The sequence below is a fragment of the Polyodon spathula genome, chromosome 24 (genome assembly GCF_017654505.1).
Source record: "Polyodon spathula isolate WHYD16114869_AA chromosome 24, ASM1765450v1, whole genome shotgun sequence".
NCBI lineage: Eukaryota > Metazoa > Chordata > Actinopteri > Acipenseriformes > Polyodontidae > Polyodon > Polyodon spathula.
In genome coordinates this window covers 22,495,586-22,520,057 of record NC_054557.1, presented here as the reverse complement: position 1 = coordinate 22,520,057, position 24,472 = coordinate 22,495,586, and the positions used below count along the sequence as shown (strand labels likewise).

Here is a 24,472-nt window from a genome sequence, read left to right as displayed (position 1 = left end):
TTCAGATGTCGAGTTAAGTAATTGCGATCTTGGCTGGAATGAAAACCAGCAGCCACAGCTGACAGACAGCTTCCTAACGGAACGCTAGTGCACTGGGTCAGTGGATGGAAAGCAGGTAAAAGATTGCTAATATGCCACACAGTGGTCAGTATTGGTAATCACCTTTGGGGATTACTAGGTTCAAGTTCCCGGATGTTGGGTGATCGTGTAAGATGGCAGCCACGCTAATAATAAAAGCACTTTGTGATTCATTAAACACTGTGACAGTTATTCAAATAATAGTGAAAATCCTACAAGTACCGGCAGAAGTTGCACTATTTTGTGAAATGTAAACAAAATAGTTTACTCGTACTTCATTGCATTTTATCTTCTCTATATAGTATGGTGATACTGTGGAATAACTACACCTGCACTCTCTCTCTCTCTCTCTCTGGTGTATCCTCTCTATATAAGAACGTTTACAAACGAGAGGAGGCCATTCGGCCCATCTTGCTCGTTTTTGGTTGTTAGTAGCTTATTGATCCCAGACAATATGACAGCAATATTTAATGTGGTACTTGACACAAACAAAACACAACAACATCATAAAGTAATAATCCTTTTCATTGAATTGCAAGAAAAAAACTACAAAAAAGTTGATAAAGACACAGCAAGGGGGCTGAAGCATTGCTCTGGTATAATTTAGTAGTTTTTCCCTCATGGTTATACAGTACATTTACCATGAGTTTACCATTTATTTTATATGCTCTACCACACCTCTCTGGTCTTTACAATGCTACCTATGCCTTGACTCGCTTTTTACTGTGCTTTGCTATGCTTTTACTGTGGGAACATTTTCAAATGGATTTTGTTCTGTATCATTATTTATTGTGACTTCTGCTTACATTATTATTTACTGCTTTTACTAAGCATCCTGACAAAAACTGGATCAGCGTGTAATGTGACGGGGAGGGTAGGAGCCCTTTGAGACAGACACACAGGTGAGGGTGCCTGTAGTGGATGCTACTCAGTGTCCATTCGCTGGACAGTCTCCTCTACAAGCTCCACTGCGATGGGAGTGACCGTCTTGGTCAGGATGGCCGTAGTGCCCTGCTTGTAACGGTACTGCCCGTGCCTGAGAGATAGGGAGAGACAGACAATATTAGAATTACTTTGAAAGGTTCATCATACTATTGGAACTAGCTTGACGATAACTGTGTGTGTGTGTGTGTGTGTGTGTGTGAGAGAGAGAGAGAGTGAGTTTCTGTGTGTATCAAACTCTCTGTCTCTGCCTCTCACTGTCTCTCTGACTCTGTACTCTGATCTCTCTCAGTGAATCTCTCTGTGTATCCTCTTACTCTCTCTATGTTCCTCTCTCTGTACTCACTTGCGCCCCCTCTTGCCCAGCTGGTTGAAGGGTCTCAGGATGTCCACACTGCCCTTGCTGATCACACACAGGTCCACGTTGCTGCCGGAGCCCAGGTCACAGAAGATACCGGCCGTGATGGCATCTTGAACCAGCCGCTGGGCCTCCTCCAACTGAGACACAGAGAAAGAACCAAAAGCACAGTCAGCAGAGAAACCCAATACACACAGAATAGTCTAGAACCCAGACAGCCCAGAACACACACAAGACCACAGTCGTTAAATCGTCTAGTACACACACACACAGAACAACAGTCATGGGAGAGCCTAGAACACACACAGGGCTACACAGCCATGAGTATCTAGAACACAGACATAATTAGTCATAGGAGATCCTAGAACACACACAGGGCTACACAGTCACGAGAGTATCTAGAACACAGACAGAACTACAGTCACAAGAGAGTATAGAACATACACAACTACACAACCACAAGAGTCTAGAACACTCACTGACTACAGTCATGAAATAGTCTAGAACTACAGAGCACAAGAGGATCTAGAACTTACACAGAACTACAACAGCCACAAGAACACAGTCCATAGTCATACACACACACAGAGAACTACAAAGACAGGACAGAAAGAGAGGGTCCAGAATCACACACCAACACATTTATAACACATTTTTAGCAATGTTGGTTTTACCTCCATGTTGGGCTTGAACCGGTCTTCAAACACAGCCATCGCAGACGCAGATCCAGACCCTGTGACAGAAAAATCTACTTGATTACAAGAGCTTTACACACGAGAGCCCTGGACACTGAGGAACAGGGGCTTACTTTACACAAGAGAGCACAGGACACACCGAGGAACAGGGGCTCACTACACATGCAGAGAATGGGGAGTGCCTTCCATAGTCGAGTGCAGGGTGACTCATTCCATTTGGTTTGAATCCTATCCTGATCATAGCTGGGGATGATATAAAGGAGCTTTCAGGACCTCAAAAGTTTCTTGTTCAGGTGAAAAAAGGATTTTGCTGTTTCTATTTACAGCCTGCCCCCTCACGCTCTAGCCCGTACCCATGGTAACGTAGGGCAGCTTGTCAGTGGAGCCGTGTGGGTAGATGGTGTAGAGGTGTGGCCCAGTCACATCGTACCCGCCCACAATCAGGGAGGCGCCAATATGGCCCTGGTACCTGGGGGGAGAAACAAGGGGCATTGTTACATCACAATAACAAGACTCCGCCCACAATGAAAAGGTTAGGCTGTAACTACACATTGCTGAAAGTGGCACAGCTTGTTCTCACATTAAATTCTCTTTCACTGGAGATTTTCACACGCAAAGAAGAGGTGTTAGCATGGTCCCAAAAATGGGACCCTCATATGCCTGTGTGACAGGGAGACCCTGCCACTGGTTATTGGGTGCCTGCGTGCCTTTATGGAAGCATCTGGGGCGCACAACGGGAGATGCGTTGCTAAGGAATTCATTGATTCTATCTGTATTTATGTGAACGGTGCACATTTCAAATGCACATTCTGTTATAGTTCTACCTGGCTGATCCTGCAATTTTCTTGGCTCTGTCGCTCAGTCCTGCTACCCTGGGTACTCACATAATTTCAGAGAAGTTACATTCATTTTCATTTTCATTCGCTAATAGCTTTTGCTATAGTCTTTGCATTAGGTTTGCTGATCGTTGCAGCATCATCTGCAAAAAGTGCAACTTGCTATGTTGGAGAGTAAAAGACATTTAGCAGATGGCTTTGTAGAATACCTCAGAAGCATTCTGATTAAATCCACCTTGTCACCTGTAGCTATAGATTTTTATACTGATGGATATTCTATTGATGATGTCACTGTCTGTGGAACTTACAAATGCTATGGAACACAGGCACCAGAAAGCAGACAGAAAGCAAGCTAACTTTCATTCTTAAAAACAAACAAATCACTGGACTTGATGGCATTTTAGCTGATGAAGGACCCCTGTCCGAAACGTCCTAAATACTTTTGTATTTATGTTGTACTTTGTGCACCTTTACTGTCACACACACACACACACACACACACACACACACACACACACACACACACACACACACACACACACACACATATATATTTAGCTCAAAGAGCCAGCTGCCCAACATTTCGAAATGTTGTACATATCTTTCTCAAGAGAGCCTGTGTTTGAATCAAAACATTGGCGGTATTTATAGGTGTTTGACTGCATGACAACTACTTGTTATTGTTTATATTCAAATCCATGATTTATTCTTATGTGATGTAATGATGTTCTATATATTGTGACTTCATTTTTACTTATCGTTAAATCTATATTATTTCTAATTAACATTATATAAATTTATATTATCATGCAATGCTGGTTCTGAGGATCAGCCTTGATATGGTCTCCCCAGAGCATCAGCATGCACAGCTTTTGAATGAATTTTGTTTATTTATTTATTTAAATGTTACATATTTATTGGAGTTAATTAGTTCATTCTTTTCTCTTGAGTCCCGCTGGCATAATTGTGTTCAATCTATTTATCCATTTACTTTCTTTTATTCTTCTATATATCGCATTGTCTAATTTTAGCTGTTCTAATACTACAAACTGATGAAGTGCTGTACTATTGGTTCATTCATTTTGTTTTATTTCTAATTAATGAAAGGTGGTTCTGAAATATTTTATATAAAGTTGTTCCAGTTTCTTCAATAAATTTTATTTCATCACACACACACACACACACACACAATGTAACTCCATTTATCCATGCACTTGCGGGAACATAGGTCCACGCATGTGTGAAATCCGTGGATAAATGAGGTGTCATTGCATGTGACTAGAATGCATGAACAAAATACAGAAACTAGTAATGTAAACCAAATTAACGTTTACTGGCAATCTATACAATATATTACAAAGGAAGAATTCGTTTACTTTGACAGTGATACTCCTAGCAAAGTCTTTTCAAAATGCGATACACTGTTTCCCTAGGTTTCTCTAGTACCAAAAAATAAATAAAAAAAATACTAATAAAAACTGAAATATACTACAAAATAAAATACATACAAAGCTACAGGATCATAAGACATTTTATGATGGGAATAATTCAGCCCATCAGAGCTCAGTCATGTGGCTAGTTCACAAGGTGTTACTGCTAATTTATTCCACTCATTAATATTAATCAGTGGGATCTAAGTATTGCTAGTTTTCTGGGATTTTAAACAACAAATATAATACTATTATATATTTTTTTTTAACTTTAAAACTAAATAAACAAGCCAGCTGTGTAATTATATTTATGAACAAACCAGTCAGTATAGAACGTTGCACGAACCTTTTAAATGTAGACGTATCGTGCTGGAATAAGCTTTCATTTTCAAAACAGCTAGCTTGTGGTTGTAACCTTATCAGTTCACACAATGCAGGATTCTACGATATTGTGGCACACGTTACTTTTTAAATCGCTGTCTTTATAGGTGTGTATGATTTGTTAGTTACTGAAATCAACAACTGAAGACATAAAAAGATCATTTCGTACCACTTAATTTGCACCAATGAAACGTAACCGTACTGATGGCATATCAAATGCTTAGATGACGCAGATGGTTGCATTCTTGTAGAACTTAAGGATAAAAAAAAATACACTTTGACAAGGAATTGCATTAGTTCCAGTACAAGCTGGTTTCATTAAATACTTTCTGATTTAAATATTGGCCTGATATGTGATAATTTGGAATATTCAGTCTATTTAAAACAGCAGGTAGGGGTTTATGTTTTAAATTATTTGTTTATTTAATTATTAGTCTAATAAACTGCTACTGAATAAGACAATTTTGCTACCTACTTATCAGGCAGCTAGCAAATCCTAACTACTGCCTTAAAAAGTGAACTCCTAGCCCTGATATAAAAATGCCCTATGTATGAATGTAGTGAAACTGCTGTGCAATAAGACTTCTTTCCATACATATATATATATATATATATATATATATATATATAATGGTTTCATTACAACATAAAGCAGGCTGATCTGAGTGAAGCTGAGCGCCTGTCTGAGTTTAGTTTCGGTTTCCTCACCTACCTGAACAGCATCTGTTTGAGCAACGTGGTAACCGTGACGACGCGGGCAGCCCGTCCTGTCGACAGGGCGTGGAGCTGCAGCTGCGATGACATCATCTGCGTGATGGCCTCGGCGTCCGCAGCCACGCCCGCTCCGCAGCAGCTGGGGGAGGAGAGGGGGGGGGGGGGGGGCTGAATCAACTCAACACGGTCTGGCTAGTGCCTCTAGCATGTCAGTCCACAGAGAAGGCAGCTGATTGGTTATTTACAGGGAAGAAGCCAGGTACAGTGACCAAGGAAGTGCAACACGATTTGAAAGCATGTCTTTATTTCACCGGTGCAGTGTAGACATCTAGTTTTGAAATGAAAATGCATGTTTGCTAAAAACACGTGTTTCTTTCAAAACTACACATTTGAGACCTGTGTAATGAATGGGTGTGTTTGAGACCTGTGTAATGAATGGGTGTGTTTGAGACCTATGTGTCTGAGACCCTGTGTGTTGGGGACCCTGTGTAGTGAATGGGTGTGTTTGAGACCCTGTGTGTTGGGGACCCTGTGTAGTGAATGGGTGTGTTTGAGACCCTGTGTGATGCATGGATGTGCATGGCAGAGAAATGTTTTGGGACTATTTTGTTTGTGATGCTCACTTTAACATTAAGGGGAGGGATGTTAGTTTTATTAGTATTTGTTAGTGACTGCAGCGTGGACCTGCGCGAGTGACCGCAGCGTGGACCTGCGCGAGTGACCGCAGTTTTACCATGCTTATATGTATTTACCACAGTTTATCCTGGTTTGTCATGTCTATTAATATGCTTTACTATACCTCACTATTCTTTACAATGCTTACCTATGCTTCACTGTGCTTTATTACACTTTGCTATGCTTCTACTATGGGAAACTGTACCATGCTGTCACTGTGCTTTAATACACTTTGCTGTGCTTTTACTATGGAACACTTTCACAAAAGGTTGAAAGGGATTCCATGTTATCCCGTTTATAACAAGGCAATAATAACGCATCTCCACATGAATACAACCCAGCAGGGTTTCTCAGTGTCTCTGGTCTCGTACTCACTAGATGTTGGGAGCGATGTGATGGATCTTCATGCAGTTCTTATTGGCCACCACCATGTCATCAGTGGCCCTGGTGTCAGCTCCCAGAATCACACCATCCTGCAGGATAAAACAGAGTCACCTGCAGAGGAGCTGATAGAGGGGTCTCATTGTGAGCTGTCACTCAGAGGATCTGATAGAGTGGTCTCATTGTGAGCGGTCACTCAGAGGAGCTGATAAAGGGGTCTCATTGTGAGCTGTCACTCAGAGATGCTGATAAAGGGGTTTCACTTTGAGCTGTCACTGATAGGGATAGGGCGCCTCACAATGAAGCAATCAAACATGAACCACTTCAAACAGGAATCCACACAGCACCCGCTTCAAACATGAACCAGCACACACAGCACCTGCTTCAAACATGAACCCGCACACACAGCGCCCGCTTCAAACATGAACCAGCACACACAGCACCCGCTTCAAACATGAACCAGCACACACAGCACCCGCTTCAAACATGCACCCAGCTTCAAACATGAACCAGCACACACAGCACCCGCTTCAAACATGAACCAGCACACACAGCACCCGCTTCAAACATGAACCCGCACACACACACAGCACCCGCTTCAAACATGAACCCGCACACACACACAGCACCCACTTCAAACATGAACCAGCACACACAGCACCCGCTTCAAACATGAACCAGCACACACAGCACCCGCTTCAAACATGAACCAGCACACACAGCACCCGCTTCAAACATGAACCCGCACACACACACAGCACCCGCTTCAAACATGAACCAGCACACACAGCACCCGCTTCAAACATGAACCAGCACACACAGCACCCGCTTCAAACATGAACCAGCACACACAGCACCCGCTTCAAACATGAACCAGCACACACAGCACCCGCTTCAAACATGAACCAGCACACACACACAGCACCCGCTTCAAACATGAACCAGCACACACAGCACCCGCTTCAAACATGAACCAGCACACACAGCACCCGCTTCAAACATGAACCAGCACACACAGCACCCGCTTCAAACATGAACCAGCACACACAGCACCACCCACTTCAAACATGAACCAGCACACACAGCACCCGCTTCAAACATGAACCAGCACACACAGCACCCGCTTCAAACATGAACCAGCACACACAGCACCCGCTTCAAACATGAACCCGCACACACAGCACCCGCTTCAAACATGAACCAGCACACACACACAGCACCCGCTTCAAACATGAACCAGCACACACAGCACCCGCTTCAAACATGAACCAGCACACACAGCACCCGCTTCAAACATGAACCAGCACACACAGCACCCGCTTCAAACATGAACCAGCACACACAGCACCCGCTTCAAACATGAACCAGCACACACAGCACCCGCTTCAAACATGAACCAGCACACACACACAGCACCCGCTTCAAACATGAACCAGCACACACAGCACCCGCTTCAAACATGAACCAGCACACACAGCACCACCCGCTTCAAACATGAACCAGCACACACAGCACCCGCTTCAAACATGAACCAGCACACACAGCACCCGCTTCAAACATGAACCAGCACACACAGCACCCGCTTCAAACATGAACCCGCACACACAGCACCCGCTTCAAACATGAACCAGCACACACAGCACAGCACCCGCTTCAAACATGAACCAGCACACACAGCACCCGCTTCAAACATGAACCAGCACACACAGCACCCGCTTCAAACATGAACCAGCACACACAGCACCCGCTTCAAACATGAACCAGCACACACACACAGCACCCGCTTCAAACATGAACCAGCACACACAGCACCCGCTTCAAACATGAACCAGCACACACACACAGCACCCGCTTCAAACATGAACCAGCACACACAGCACCCGCTTCAAACATGAACCAGCACACACAGCACCCGCTTCAAACATGAACCAGCACACACAGCACCCAAACATGAACCACAGCACACACAGCACCCACTTCAAACATGAACCAGCACACACAGCACCCGCTTCAAACATGAACCCGCACACACAGCACCCGCTTCAAACATGAACCCGCACACACAGCACCCGCTTCAAACATGAACCAGCACACACAGCACTTGCTTCAAACATGAACCAGCACACACAGCACTTGCTTCAAACATGAACCAGCACACACAGCACTTGCTTCAAACATGAACCAGCACACACAGCACCCGCTTCAAACATGAACCAGCACACACAGCACCCGCTTCAAACATGAACCAGCACACACAGCACTCGCTTCAAACATGAACCAGCACACACACACAGCACCCGCTTCAAACATGAACCAGCACACACAGCACCCGCTTCAAACATGAACCAGCACACACACACAGCACCCGCTTCAAACATGAACCCGCACACACAGCACCCGCTTCAAACATGAACCAGCACACACACACAGCACCCGCTTCAAACATGAACCAGCACACACAGCACCCGCTTCAAACATGAACCCGCACACACACACAGCACCCACTTCAAACATGAACCAGCACACACAGCACCCGCTTCAAACATGAACCAGCACACACAGCACCCGCTTCAAACATGAACCAGCACACACAGCACCCGCTTCAAACATGAACCAGCACACACAGCACCCGCTTCAAACATGAACCAGCACACACAGCACCCGCTTCAAACATGAACCAGCACACACACACAGCACCCGCTTCAAACATGAACCAGCACACACAGCACCCGCTTCAAACATGAACCAGCACACACACACAGCACCCGCTTCAAACATGAACCAGCACACACAGCACCCGCTTCAAACATGAACCAGCACACACACACAGCACCCGCTTCAAACATGAACCAGCACACACAGCACCCGCTTCAAACATGAACCAGCACACACACACAGCACCCGCTTCAAACATGAACCAGCACACACAGCACCCGCTTCAAACATGAACCAGCACACACACACAGCACCCGCTTCAAACATGAACCCGCACACACAGCACCCGCTTCAAACATGAACCAGCACACACACACAGCACCCGCTTCAAACATGAACCAGCACACACAGCACCCGCTTCAAACATGAACCAGCACACACACACAGCACCCGCTTCAAACATGAACCAGCACACACAGCACCCGCTTCAAACATGAACCAGCACACACACACAGCACCCGCTTCAAACATGAACCAGCACACACAGCACCCGCTTCAAACATGAACCAGCACACACAGCACCCGCTTCAAACATGAACCCGCACACACAGCACCCGCTTCAAACATGAACCAGCACACACACACAGCACCCGCTTCAAACATGAACCAGCACACACAGCACCCGCTTCAAACATGAACCAGCACACACAGCACCCGCTTCAAACATGAACCAGCACACACAGCACCCGCTTCAAACATGAACCAGCACACACAGCACCCGCTTCAAACATGAACCAGCACACACAGCACCCGCTTCAAACATGAACCAGCACACACAGCACCCGCTTCAAACATGAACCAGCACACACACACAGCACCCGCTTCAAACATGAACCAGCACACACAGCACCCGCTTCAAACATGAACCAGCACACACACACAGCACCCGCTTCAAACATGAACCAGCACACACAGCACCCGCTTCAAACATGAACCCGCACACACAGCACTCGCTTCAAACATGAACCAGCACACACACACAGCACCCGCTTCAAACATGAACCCGCACACACAGCACCCGCTTCAAACATGAACCAGCACACACAGCACCCGCTTCAAACATGAACCAGCACACACAGCACCCGCTTCAAACATGAACCCGCACACACAGCACCCGCTTCAAACATGAACCAGCACACACAGCACCCGCTTCAAACACGAACCCGCACACACACACAGCACCCACATCAAACATGAACCCGCACAGCAAAGTAACCCTTAGAGCAGCACAGTGGTTTTACAGTTCCCTCAATTTTCCCTTGGTTATACTCAACACTTCCCATAGTTTACCCTGGTTTGATATGTTTATTAATATGCTTTACCATGCCTCGCTATCCTTTACCATGGTTTCACTGTGCTTTTACTGTGGGTCACTTTTATAAGGTTAGTGTGGGTGCGCTGCTGTCAATGTTATGAACTCATTGGCTGCTGGGAGCAGATCTATTACACTGCGCTTACCTTGAATATAATCCCTGCGATGGTGGTGCCAGTCTTCCGTGCTTTGGGGGCTTTGAACCCCTGTCCAGACATCTGCTCTTCCAGCATGGCATTCCTGTGAACACACAAAAACACTGTAACACCAACACAACAGCACTGTAACACCAATACAACACCACAACAACACTGTAACAATATAGAAATAAAACAGTACAAATATATTTATGCTCGGACGAACGCAGGACTTTTTATGTTCAGATATTCGCTCATAATTTCAATATTCGTTCAGGTATATTCAGACCCCTGACCAATTCTCTCATATTACCGAATTACAAATGGTACATTGAAATTTTGTTCAGTTTGAGATTTTATTTTTAAACACTGAAACTCAGAATCAATTATTGTAAGATGATGTTGAGAAATATTTTTAAGAAAAATAAAAACTGAAATATCTTGCTTGCATAAGTATTCAACCCCTGTGCTGTGGAAGCTCCCAGTTTGCATCGATGAAAGAAACTGCCCTAACAAAGACACAATTACCTTACCATTGGCCTCCACCTGTGAACCATTAAAGTTGCCGTCACATTTTCTGGATAAAAACCCCACTGTTGAAGGATCATTGGTAAGGCTGTTAATCTGAAGGAAAATGAAGACCAAAGAGCATTCTACAGAAGTTAGAGACAAAGTAATACAAATGCATAGATTAGGGAAAGGGTACAAAATAATATCCAAGTGTTTTGATATTCCAGTGAGCACAGTTGGATCAATAATCAGGAAGTGGAAGCTGCATCACACCACCCAGGCACTGCCAAGAAAAGGCCGTCCATCAAAACTCAACGCTCAGACAAGAAGGAGACTTGTGAGAGAAGCCACAGAGAGGCCAACAATCACTTTGAAGGAGCTACAGAGTTCAGTGGCTGGGAGTGGAGTAATGGTGCACCAGTCAACCATATCGAGAGCTCTGCATAACACTAGCCTGTATGGGAGGGTGGCAAGAAAGAAGCCGTTACTCAAAAAGTAACATCTGAAAGCACATCTGGAGTTTACCAGAAAGCATGAGAGTGACCCAGCTGCAATATGGGAAAAGGTATTGTGGTCAGATGAGACCAACATAGAGCTTTTTGGTCAAAACTCAAAGCGCTATGTGTGGTGCAAACCTAACACTGCCCATGCCTCAAGAAATACCATCCCTACAGTGAAATATGGTGGTGGCAGCATCATGCTGTGGGGATGCTTCTTATCAGCAGGGACTGGGCATCTTGTTACAATTGATGGAAGAGTGGATGGAGCAAAATATAGGAAAATAATGCAAGAGAATCTGCTTCAGTCCGCTAAAAAACTGAAGCTTGGGAGGAAATTCACCTTTCAGCAGGACAATGATCCCAAGCCCCAGGCCAAAGCAACATTGGAGTGGCTCAAAAACAAAAAGGTGACTCTGTGGCACTATTTGAAAATTGCGGTCCACAAGCGTCACCCAACCAACCTGAACAACCTCGACCAAATCTGCCCAGAAGAATGGGCCAAAATCACTCCGACACAGTGTGCAAAGCTGGTACATACTTACCCCAAAAGACTTAAAGCTGTTATTGCAGCGAAAGGTGGCTCTACCAAATATTAATGTGTGGGGGTTGAATACTTATGCAAGCAAGATATTTCAGTTTTTTATTTTTCTTAAAAATATTTCCCAACATAAAACCAATGTCAGCTTACAATAATTGATTTTGAGTTTCAGTGTTTTAAAATAAAATATCAAACAGAACGAAATTTCAATGTACCATTTGTAATTCAGTAATATGAAAGAATTGGTCAGGGGTCTGAATACTTTTGCAAGCCACTGTGTGTGTGTGTGTGTGTGTGTGTGTGTGTATGTATATATATATATATATATATATATATATATATATATATATATATATATATATATATATATATATATATATATTTTACAGATAAGTTAAAGAACTAAAAATATATAAAACTGACAGCTACCATTTAAGTTTTATAATTACACCTGTCTACTCTGTGTGAAACGCTCATGTCTGTTTTATAATTGCTCCTGTCTACTCTGTGTGAAGCGCTGTGATGGGTTACACCACGCCCTTGTGTGTATATGTATTATTTTGTATTTGTTGTGTATTATTTGAATGTATGGTTTGGTGTGTTAAAAACACTGTTTACTGTATTCTTTGACAGCCTGGATAGGGTTAAAATGCCCCATCCAGATAAAATCGTTAGAATGCGTGGTCAACAGGGAGTGATTATTGACAAATTGGCTGTGACCACGCATATGAGAAACCCCAGTTAATCTCTCCGCCACAATATAAAACAAGCAGCTTTAGCTGTACAGGGTAAAATAGTAAATAGCAGGGAAATAGCAATTGCTAGGCGTGTTGGTTATACACCAGCACGATACTTGTGTGTTTTGTTCGTGTCTGTTTTGGCCCCCTTGCTGTTTTGTTTTGAAGTGTTTTGTTTTGGTCACTCTTTTTATTTGAATTATTAAACGTGTGCATCAGCGCTTCTCTACGCTAGTACTGCTGTCATTCAGGTGCCGGTTTGACGTCACCACACAAGCTATCCTCAACTCGAACGCTCAGCTCTGTTTTCTGCACATGCGCCACCTCTGCTACCGCGGCCAGAAAAGTTCATTTTGCGTTAACACACCCCGGGCAAGAATGTAATAGAATTCACAAGTTTTTTTTTTTTTTTTTTATATATTTTTTAAACAAATAAAATCAGCTCAATCCGCCACTGCTCCATTGATGGCCGATAGAAAATCTTCTCCCGAGCTATCCCAGTGAGACGGGAGATCCCCATAGAGAATCCGTGGAGTGGAGTATCTTGTGTAATACAGAATCTTTGTAATGAAGTGTATCAATATAAACCAGACTTGGGCAGATATAACACAATAGTATCGCTCAAAACTGGTTTTGAAAAGTGAGTTAGGACAGAAAGTGGTGTCTGGTATATTCTAAACCAAAACTAATTTTACCAGCATCGTTCCGGTTTGTGAACAGGGCTTATTAGAACAGGTTACATTAAAGGAAAACACAATTATTAATATGATCTGTTCCTTAACCTGTCTCCAAACTTAATACAATACAATAAAACACAGCAGAAGTATGTCTCTTTCATAAGCCCTGTTTAAGCACTGGTCCCTGGAGGGCTGGTACCGTAACCAGTACGGTCTTCCAGTATGAGCGTGTGTTTTTGCTAACTGCGCATGCGCAGAGCGGAAGACCAGGGGAGGCAGTGTTGTAAAGTATTTCTCAGGAAAGTGAACGGACTAATCTTTTGATGTGTGCCGCTCTTGCACCTTTTTAAAATGTACATTAAGTTGAAAGTTTTTTTTTTTTTTTCCTTTTAAAAAAATAACTGAAAACGGACTACCTCTCCTCCGTGTTCAGAGTTACACACACACACATACATTAGGACTAGAATTAATTTCACACGTTAACATTAAAACATTTCTCAGTTTTAATTCAGACATTAAACAGTGCTCAGAGTCGTTTAAAAGGAAAGTAAACACGACGAGAACCCATGCCCTTAATACATTATTCAGAGCTAACTCGTCCTTGGCATTGCTTGTTGTTTATTTATATAGATTATGGTTTTGATGAGTGTCTCTTTAACTGAAATCACAACAAATAACATGCAGACTACGTGCAAGAAGTATTAACCCATTATAGTATTGAAAATAAAACATGACGAATTTCAGTTCCGATCTCTTCTTGATGAAAGCCAGTTATGACATGGTCAACGATTTTAAAGCCGCCTTTGACGCTTGCATCTCTCGACTTTCAGAGGCACTAGCACAGGGAGACTGTATCGGTTGGGACACCTGTGTTAGGTCAAACAGTGCCACCTGCCAGTATTTGGCACTATTAGTGCGAAATACGGGTTCCCTTCCAAATAGTGCGGCCAGTACGATTATGTCTCATTGAGAATGACGACGAAGTAACAATGTGTAATAGACAGTACAAGCGTCACATTGATTGGATATTTTAATTGTGCTGCATTCTTTGTTTTAGGATATGAATGAGCATTATACTGCTAATTAGTGTATTTATTTCTTTAGCGTAGCAGAATTTAACTTAATTAACAATAGTGTAAGCTTGAAGAATTTGTGTAGACGGTACCTTCCACTTCTTAATTAAAGGTTTTCCCAATCGACGATGCCTCTTCAGTATCGCTTCTGATCAAACGTTAGTTTTTTTAACCTGTGTTTTAGGGTTTTTTTTTTAAATTTTTGTACATTGGTGTAATTTTAAATAACTACTTTTAATTGAATTATTATGTTACTTGCAGGGATGATTACATAGACAAACAACAAAACCCCGTGGCAAGCCTTGATACACCTGAGGCGCACAATGTAAACCCCCCCCGGCGGGTAAAAGTTCCAGTCTTTGGCTCTGGGGCTGTTTAAAAAAAGCTACTATGGATTTTTAGTATCCTGACGATATTTTTTTTTTTTGTTCAGTATAACATTTTGAAAACAGGTTGAAATGACGTCAACCTAGTTGATTTTCATTGGTTAATGTGTCTTGTTAAAGAGCGCTACTATTGGAGGGGAAGACTACTGAAAGGGCAGATCCAGGGATTAAAAAAAAAAAAAACTAGAGCCAGGGAACCCCCCACCCCCCCCAAATCCAATATCAGCCGATATCCGAGCAGACAAGTTTATAAGCAGTTCATATACAGAATATGACTATTCCAGTAAGTATTACCAATTCTCTATATTCTCTACATATATTATATGTCAAACTGTTAAAAGAAAAACTGCCGACTTTCTGTAAACAGTTTTCAATACTGTGTTTTACTGCCTTCCAAAGATAACCTATAGCTTCTGAAACTTCTTTGGTGATTTTTGCAACAGTTATTCCGGTATTTATCCTCAGGTAGAAAAAAAAAAAGTTTTCTAAAACCAGTTCTTCCATTTCCTTAACTTTGGTAACTCAAGTCAAGCACACACACCTTCATCAGTGTTGCTATAACAGTGCTAGGCCTCATACCTGCCTTAAGAGGCTTGTGTCGATTCTACCTGAACGAAACTCAAAAACTCACCTCTGAACATTTTCAAAGTTGAATCCCCAGACAGGAGCGAAGCTAGGTTTTGCACTGAGCAGCATCGTGGAATGGGAGTAGATCACAGAGAGATGGAGAGACAGGAAGATGACTTGCTTGCTGCGTGCGCACAAACTTACATACAACACAAAAATTAAACTTTCACTTTCATCTTTTCTATCACATGATGTCTTTACAGCAAAAATTACCTCTCAGTGCAGGACAGTTCAGAAGATGTAATGCGCTGTCTCCCTCTCGCGGCGAACCGGGTGTGTTGCAACCTGGCAGTTTATTGATGGGTTGGGTTATTCAAAGGCACTCATTTACGAAAGGGCGCTAATTGCAATTACTGTATACGTTAATGATTTCCGTATTACTTTAAATAAATTGCATGCTAATGTATTTAAATGAGCATGTCATAACGAGATGATCTGTATTCACATGGTATTTACAAAATGACGTTATTTTTAGTGTTTGCATTAAAGTGATCATTTATTAATGCCTACAGAACCAGGCTTTAACCACTGATAGGCGGGTCATTCCATCAATAGAGTGCCTTTAGTGTCCCAGTGCCATATTTTGGATAAAATAACTGATTCTACTCAAAGAAATTAATACATCATACAGTATTAAGTAGTTCCTATACACAATCACTAGTAAAAACACACTAGATAGCATTTAAAAGTGACCTCCCCCCCACCCCCCCACTATTTTTTAAGGATAAATCTGCACTGTCCCTATTCATTTTTTTTTTTACTGTCCTTAAGAATTTAACTCACTAAATCCTAATGTATTTAAAAAATCTCACCCTTATCATAAAACACAACTTAGTATGTTGTTTTTCAACTATAAGTGTGTAAATCAATGTATATTCATATAAATGAAAATATTTAGTACTGTCCCTAAATCCATTGTCAATCCTATTACTGGAGAGTAAAGTCATATGATTGTCAGTATGTGACATTGTCACAAAGGAGGAAGGTACAGGAAATAACCTCAAATATTTGTATAAGCAATTTTTCGTCTTTTCTTTTCTTTTTTTTTTTTTTTTAAGCTACCTTGCTCCCATGCTCTTTACCGCATGGGGAAGAAAGGCCAAACTTTGCTATGCAAGTCAACCACGTTACCGGTCAACTGTGTTACATGTCTAGAGAAACAGAGTCCACTTAAGGTGACAATATTGATCGTGGCTGAAAAATGAATAAATGAAAATAAATAAATAAATAAATAAATAAAACAAAAACACCACAAATGCTCTTGACCCAAGACGGTACTGTGTATAGCTTAAGCACACATAAGGAACATAAGAACATAAGAAAGTTTACAAACGAGAGGAGGCCATTCGGCCCATCTTGCTCGTTTGGTTGTTAGTAGCTTATTGATCCCAAAATCTCATCAAGCAGCTTCTTGAAGGATCCCAGGGTGTCAGCTTCAACAACATTACTGGGGAGTTGATTCCAGACCCTCACAATTCTCTGTGTAAAAAAGTGTCTCCTATTTTCTGTTCTGAATGCCCCTTTGTCTAATCTCCATTTGTGACCCCTGGTCCTTGTTTCTTTTTTCAGGCTGAAAAAGTCCCTTGCGTCGACACTGTCAATACCTTTTAGAATTTTGAATGCTTGAATTAGGTCGCCACGTAGTCTTCTTTGTTCAAGACTGAACAGATTCAATTCTTTTAGCCTGTCTGCATATGACATGCCTTTTAAGCCCGGAATAATTCTGGTCGCTCTTCTTTGCACTCTTTCACACGTTTGGTTTCTTTACGCGAATGTAAAACCGTTACGTGTTTGGTTATGTCAGGTGACAATATTCATCTGTAGGCACCAAACAGAGTTTGTCAGGGACCTGTGTGTGTTTAATAAGTGCTCTGAAGAGGACCTGTGTGTGTTTAGTAAGTGCTCTGAAGAGGACCTGTGTGTGTTTAATAAGTGCTCTGAAGAGGACCTGTGTGTGTTTAGTAAGTGCTCTGAAGAGGACCTGTGTGTGTTTAGTGAGTGCTCTGAAGAGGACCTGTGTGTGTTTAGTAAGTGCTCTGAAGAGGACCTGTGTGTGTTTAGTAAGTGCTCTGAAGAGGACCTGTGTGTGTTTAATAAGTGCTCTGAAGAGGACCTGTGTGTGTTTAATAAGTGCTCTGAAGAGGACCTGTGTGTGTTTAGTAAGTGCTCTGAAGAGGACCTGTGTGTGTTTAGTAAGTGCTCTGAAGAGGACCTGTGTGTGTTTAGTAAGTGCTCTGAAGAGGACCTGTGTGTGTTTAGTAAGTGCTCTGAAGAGGACCTGTGTGTGTTTAGTAAGTGCTCTGAAGAGGACCTGTGTGTGTTTAGTAAGTGCTCTGAAGAGGACCTGTGTGTGTTTAGTAAGTGCTCTGAAGAGGACCTGTGTGTGTTTAGTAAGTGCTCTGAAGAGGACCTGTGTGTGTTTAATAAGTGCTCTGAAGAGGACCTGTGTGTGTTTAGTAAGTGCTCTGAAGAGGACCTGTGTGTGTTTAATAAGTGCTCTGAAGAGGACCTGTGTGTGTTTAATAAGTGCTCTGAAGAGGACCTGTGTGTGTTTAGTAAGTGCTCTGAAGAGGACCTGTGTGTGTTTAGTAAGTGCTCTGAAGAGGACCTGTGTGTGTTTAGTAAGTGCTCTGAAGAGGACCTGTGTGTGTTTAGTAAGTGCTCTGAAGAGGACCTGTGTGTGTTTAGTAAGTGCTCTGAAGAGGACCTGTGTGTGTTTAGTAAGTGCTCTGAAGAGGACCTGTGTGTGTTTAGTAAGTGCTCTGAAGAGGACCTGTGTGTGTTTAGTAAGTGCTCTGAAGAGGACCTGTGTGTGTTTAGTAAGTGCTCTGAAGAGGACCTGTGTGTGTTTAGTAAGTGCTCTGAAGAGGACCTGTGTGTGTTTAATAAGTGCTCTGAAGAGGACCTGTGTGTGTTTAGTAAGTGCTCTGAAGAGGACCTGTGTGTGTTTAGTAAGTGCTCTGAAGAGGACCTGTGTGTGTTTAGTAAGTGCTCTGAAGAGGACCTGTGTGTGTTTAATAAGTGCTCTGAAGAGGACCTGTGTGTGTTTAGTAAGTGCTCTGAAGAGGACCTGTGTGTGTTTAATAAGTGCTCTGAAGAGGACCTGTGTGTGTTTAATAAGTGCTCTGAAGAGGACCTGTGTGTGTTTAATAAGTGCTCTGAAGAGGACCTGTGTGTGTTTAGTAAGTGCTCTGAAGAGGACCTGTGTGTGTTTAATAAGTGCTCTGAAGAGGACCTGTGTGTGTTTAATAAGTGCTCTGAAGAGGACCTGTGTGTGTTTAGTAAGTGCTCTGAAGAGGACCTGTGTGTGTTTAATAAGTGCTCTGAAGAGGACCTGTGTGTGTTTAGTAAGTGCTCTGAAGAGGACCTGTGTGTGTTTAGTAAGTGCTCTGAAGAGGACCTGTGTGTGTTTAGTAAGTGCTCTGAAGAGGACCTGTGTGTGTTTAGTAAGTGCTCTGAAGAGGACCTGTGTGTGTTTAATAAGCATTGAGCGCTTAAAAACCAAGTTTAAGTCTCTGGGTCACATTTTTATAGACGCACGAACCCAAAGTAAGGCCAATTCTTTTCTTTCTTTGTACAATTGTATTTAAAATGGATTAAAAATGATAAATATCATTATTTGCAGATAGATTTACAGAAAAATAACGGTGCTGCTGTGCACGCCGTGATACAGAGCAATGGACCAGCCCAGTTAATTCAAATTATTTTTTATAGTGGCTTTAGATGTGTGTTTAATATATTGTTGTCAATGTATGCCTAAATCTACTTGAATAACCTATATGAATAATTTATCTGTTGGTATTAATAACAGTTCATATTTTTTATAGGCAACTCAATCAGGGAAGAAGAAAATCAAGCATTTAAAGTGTTTCTTCAATGGAGATTTCAAGTTATATAAAAGGAACTTTTATATAAAAGCTCCAACTTTTCATAAGCTAAACAGTTTAAAAAAAAAAAAAAAAATCAAATTATTAGTTCAATTAAGGGTTCTGTTAAAGAGACCATTTGGAATCCAGACCAGCAGACAAAGGGGATCCCAGGACCAGGGCTGAGAAACTCTGGTTTTATGGCTCTAGTTTGTTGAAAACACTTAACAGTAACACATTGCTAATGTGTCATATCACACTGTACACATCTTGCTTATTTTTGCTATGGCCTGGCTTATTTATTGATGTCATTTTCTGACAGATTTTTGCGTTGCTGAATGCACTGGTAAAATAATTTGTTATATCTGAATTTGCTGATAGGGTTGGATAGTGGCAATATCCATAATAATTTGTAATAGATATCTCCATTTTATACATTAAACATTTGTATTCTGTCCACCTGAATATTGATTTTGAACTTGTTTGCATAAATGTTATGTTTAATCTACATGTTTAACAGTGCTGTTACAGCATAAGTATCTGTGCTTTACAATGCTTACCTATGCTTTACAATGCTTGCCTATGCTTTACCATACCTCTCTGTGCTTTACAATGCTTGCTTATGCTTTACCAGGCCTTGCTGTGCTTTACAAGGCTTGCCTATGCTTTACCATACCTCTCTGTGCTTTACAATGCTTGCCTATGCTTTACCATGCCTCACCGTGCTTTACAATGCTTGTCTATGCTTTACCATACCTCTCTGTGCTTTACAATGCTTGCCTATGCTTTACCATGCCTCTGTGCTTTACCGTACCTCTGTGTGCTTTATAATGCTTTCACTGTGCTTTACCAAACCTGATCAGAACTGCACAGGGTTCAAGACACACTGAAATAAGAATGTGGCAACAAATGAGTTCTGCAGATAACCCCCCTGAGGCAGCTCATTAGAGGGGAAACAACTTCTATAGGAAATCTTTCTGTTTTGGTTGTCTCTTGTAGCCACCTGTCCTTAGAGTCAGATTGTCTCTTTGAAGAGAAAGCAGACTGTCTTTGTATATGAATATGTGATAGCTGGAACAGCACTGTGACACATACACACAGAGTATGGAGACGTTTTATTATATAAACCTACAGCTGGGATGTGTTTCCCCGGGTACATTTCTGCATATATGCATTTATAGATATCAATGTAAATATACCAAACACACAAGACAGAGTGACCTGATACTGCCAGACAGGAAGGAGACGTCACACCTCATAATTAACTTCCCGTTCACGTGTCACTGTGGTCCAGCCAATGGGGCAAGAGAACACAGACAAACAGATTCAAAGAGACAGAGAGAGAGAGAGAGAGAGAGAGAGAGAAAGAGACAGAGAGAGAGAGAGAGAGAGAGAGAGAGAGAGAAAGAGACAGAGAGAGAGAGAGAGAGAGAGAGAGAGAGAGGCAGACACACTTCTCTGAATAGTTAAGGGAGTTATTTTTGTTTATTTTTTTGGACACACACACACACAGACACGCACACACACAGTTGGCCTAGTTTTGACGGGACGTATGATGCCACATGTCCATTTGAAAAAGAAACACCAAGACACCAAGAGAACAACACGCTAACAACACACTACCAAAGGACCCAATCTCAGTGACATTAACATCAAACCAAAAAATACAGAGAAAAACTACTTCACTAATTCCTCCAAAATTAAAAAAAAATAAAGCAGGCAGCTGGGACGGATGGAGAAATACATATTAGCGACATTAAGAAACATACAAGAACTCCATTCAGAATCATTGGAACTCCAATGAGACCTATTCTGACATTGTCCCTGATTCAAATAGTTTCATGTTTTCCTGGTACACCCTGGGTCCCTGGGATTACTCTGAGATACTAAACCCTGATACTGCTGGTGAGTTGAGAGACAGAGAGACTTCAGGCATCTTGCACGGCCACTACAGTGATTTCATTCCAGCCGAGCATGGCTGGGATGAACTTGAATCATCTGCCTCCTTCTCTGCAGTAAATATGACTGAATGGATCCCATGAGTCACCTTCCAGCACCTCATGGTGTCTAGGCCATGTCAAAACTTTGATCAGGCCCAACGGTGTCCCAGTGCTATATTGGGGACAGGTCTTAATAAAGTGGCTTGGCAGTGTGTGTGTGTATATATATATATATATATATATATATATATATATATATATATATATATATATATATATATATATATATATATATTAGCATTCTCGTTCTGTGATGCCTAGATGAAACATTGAACTATAAAAAAAACAGAACTTGTATTGCTGTGTTTTGTCTTCAATTTAAGACAAGAGAAAGACAAAACATTTCTCAATTCATTTTAGAATGTTGTAAAGGTTTTGCTGCATTTATCAATAGAAGTGTACAATAAAATACACACTAGCATTTCCAAAAAAAAACAAATTAATACACAAACACCCCCAAACACACACACAACATATATATCATATATATCACTCAATATATATATATATATATATATATATATATATATATATATATATATATATATATAATATTTATATATAAAGACATTTTATATAATACAAAATTTAAGCTTTTTTTCTGTGGTTTGAACAAGTGCTGTGCTGTACAATTGGAAGCCCCACCCCTTTGTATATAAAACACACTTAAAACAGCAAACCACGCCCACATCCAATATTAGCCACTCCCTCACCTCTTTAACTCTGTACATATTGGCTGTCGCACCTGCCAATCCGTTTCAGCTGACTATGGGAGATTACTTTTTTTTTGGTTTGTTTTAAAGACAGTAGAAATATACCGGTAGGTTACCCTTTATATAAAAAAAAAGAAGTTTCTCAAACTGTGTGAAATGATTCCTGTTATATTCAAATAATTATTGCTTAACATAACAATAAGAATGACCTACGCACAGGGGGTAATACACGCTGGCATTGCAGTGTCACAGTGTCGTGAAACGATATAGGAGTGTCTTCTCATGAAGCCTGTCAAGCTCAAACGAGAAGAAACTCCTGCCTCGTTTCCACTGCCTTCCCCAGTATAGCTGAGCTGGGTGGTCTGGGCGAGGTAAGCTGCAGGGTGTTTCCACTGACGTTCAGCTACACCTCAGACAGCACAGTTTCGCATCTCATGTTTGCTGTGTGGACGTACGTCATCGTTCACATCTGTCACACGACTACTTCCTGAGTCAGCTATACCTGACAACATTACACTGGAATGCAGCCAGCCAGTGATCTTTCACTGCACCTCCCAGACCGGCCAGCTCAGCTATATCTGGGAAAGAGAGGGTCAACTGGACTATTAACTGAAAGAAAAGAACGCTTAATTAATGGCTGTCTGTTGCTAGGCTATTGTTCACACTTCAAATACTGGAATGTTGTGAAATGTGGCGTTTTGATTGGCTGGGGGGGGGTGGGGGTGGGGGTGGGGGGTGTGCTAAATGCTCTGTTAGGGTGGTCTCTATTGCGTGAGAGGGAGGCTCTGTTAGGATGGTCTCTATTGCGAGGGAGGGAGGCTGAGACAGGGTGGTCTCTATTGCGAGGGAGGGAGGCTGGGACAGGGTGGTCTCTATTGCGAGGGAGGGAGGCTGAGACAGGGTGGTCTCTATTGCGAGGGAGGGAGGCTGAGACAGGGTGGTCTCTATTGCGAGGGAGGGAGGCTGGGACAGGGTGGTCTCTATTGCGAGGGAGGGAGGCTGAGACAGGGTGGTCTCTATTGCGAGGGAGGGAGGCTGAGACAGGGTGGTCTCTATTGCGAGGGAGGGAGGCTGAGACAGGGTGGTCTCTATTGCGAGGGAGGGAGGCTGAGACAGGGTGGTCTCTATTGCGAGAGGGAGAATGAGGCAGGGTGGTCTCTATTGCGAGAGAGGGAGGCTCTGTTAGGATGGTCTCTATTGCGAGGGAGAGAGGATGAGGCAGGGTGGTCTCTATTGCGAGGGGGGGGAGGATGAGGCAGGGTGGTCTCTATGTGAGGGGGGAGGATAAGGCAGAGTGGTGTCTACATGCTTCTCCTCGCTGACTGGAAGTTGGCGGGTCTCATCTTCATTTCAGTGAAGGGGATGGAGAAATCCAAACCTTTCCAGTCAAACCAGTTCACTCCCTGAGATGAGAGGAGGGGAGAGAGGAAAGGGGAGAGGGGAGAGATGGGAGAGAGGAGAGAGAGAGAATTTGGTTTTATACAAATCTGAATGTCAATCTTGCTCAATTTCTAATAAATCTATGAAGTATTTTAAATACAATGATGTTTGTTTAGCAATTTTATTGCATTATTTCTTGGTATTTGATCCTAATTCCTGTTCAGAGATCAACTTTTTGTTTAGAACCACGTATCAACACCCAGAAACATCATGACCAGAAACACCACGACCACACCCCAAAGAAACACAAACACACAGAAACATCACCATAGAAACACACACACCCAGAAACACCACGACTACACCCCCTTAGAAACACACACACCCAGAAACATCACGACTACACCCCCATAGAAACACACACACCCACATCACGACTACACCATTAGAAACACACACACACCCAGAAACACACACACCCCAGATAGAAACACACACACACCCCGAAACACACACCAGAAACATCACGACTACACCCCATAGAAACACACACACACCCCGAAACATCAACTACACCCCCATAGAAACACACCACACACACAGAAAACACCACAACTACCCCACAGAAACACACACCCAGAAACATCACGACTACACCCCCATAGAAACACACACACCCAGAAACACCACGACTACACCCCATAGAAACACACACACCCCCACAGAAACACCACACCCCACACACACACACCCCCACCCCCATAGAAACACACACACACAGAAACACCACGACTACACCCCATAGAAACAC

The 24,472-nt window shown here is 42.4% G+C and overlaps 2 protein-coding genes across 6 annotated transcripts in view; both read right to left on the bottom strand.

The window, feature by feature from the left end:
- Positions 1-585: 585 nt before the first annotated feature.
- On the bottom strand, positions 586-15,875 carry LOC121299059 (proteasome subunit beta type-7-like). The gene is made up of 8 exons (XM_041226560.1): positions 15,707-15,875; positions 10,664-10,757; positions 6,485-6,582; positions 5,433-5,573; positions 2,427-2,542; positions 2,053-2,111; positions 1,367-1,518; positions 586-1,114 (listed from the first exon to the last, which is right to left on the bottom strand). Exons 1-8 carry the CDS (start codon positions 15,769-15,771, stop codon positions 1,003-1,005), a joined length of 837 nt encoding a protein of 278 aa, XP_041082494.1. The 5' UTR covers positions 15,772-15,875; the 3' UTR covers positions 586-1,002.
- A 7,146-nt stretch (positions 15,876-23,021) lies between these two features.
- The window catches only part of LOC121299047 (tenascin-like), a 57,879-nt gene continuing 56,428 nt past the window's right edge, over positions 23,022-24,472 (bottom strand). For all 5 annotated transcript variants that reach the window (XM_041226531.1, XM_041226530.1, XM_041226534.1 and 2 more), the window contains one exon: positions 23,022-23,684. In XM_041226531.1, coding sequence (XP_041082465.1) covers positions 23,583-23,684 — 102 coding nt within the window. In that variant the 3' untranslated portion in view covers positions 23,022-23,582. The remainder of the gene's footprint in view (positions 23,685-24,472) is intronic.

Coding starts and splice junctions, on each gene's coding strand:
- LOC121299059 (XM_041226560.1), bottom strand. CDS start 15,771: ATGCTGCTCAGTGCAAAACCTAGCTTCGCTCCTGTCTGGGGATTCAAC. Junction 6,583..10,663: donor TCGCAGGGATTATATTCAAG/GTAAGCGCAGTG, acceptor TTTATCCTGCAG/GATGGTGTGATTCTGGGAGC. Junction 5,574..6,484: donor CACATCGCTCCCAACATCTA/GTGAGTACGAGA, acceptor CTCCTCCCCCAG/CTGCTGCGGAGCGGGCGTGG.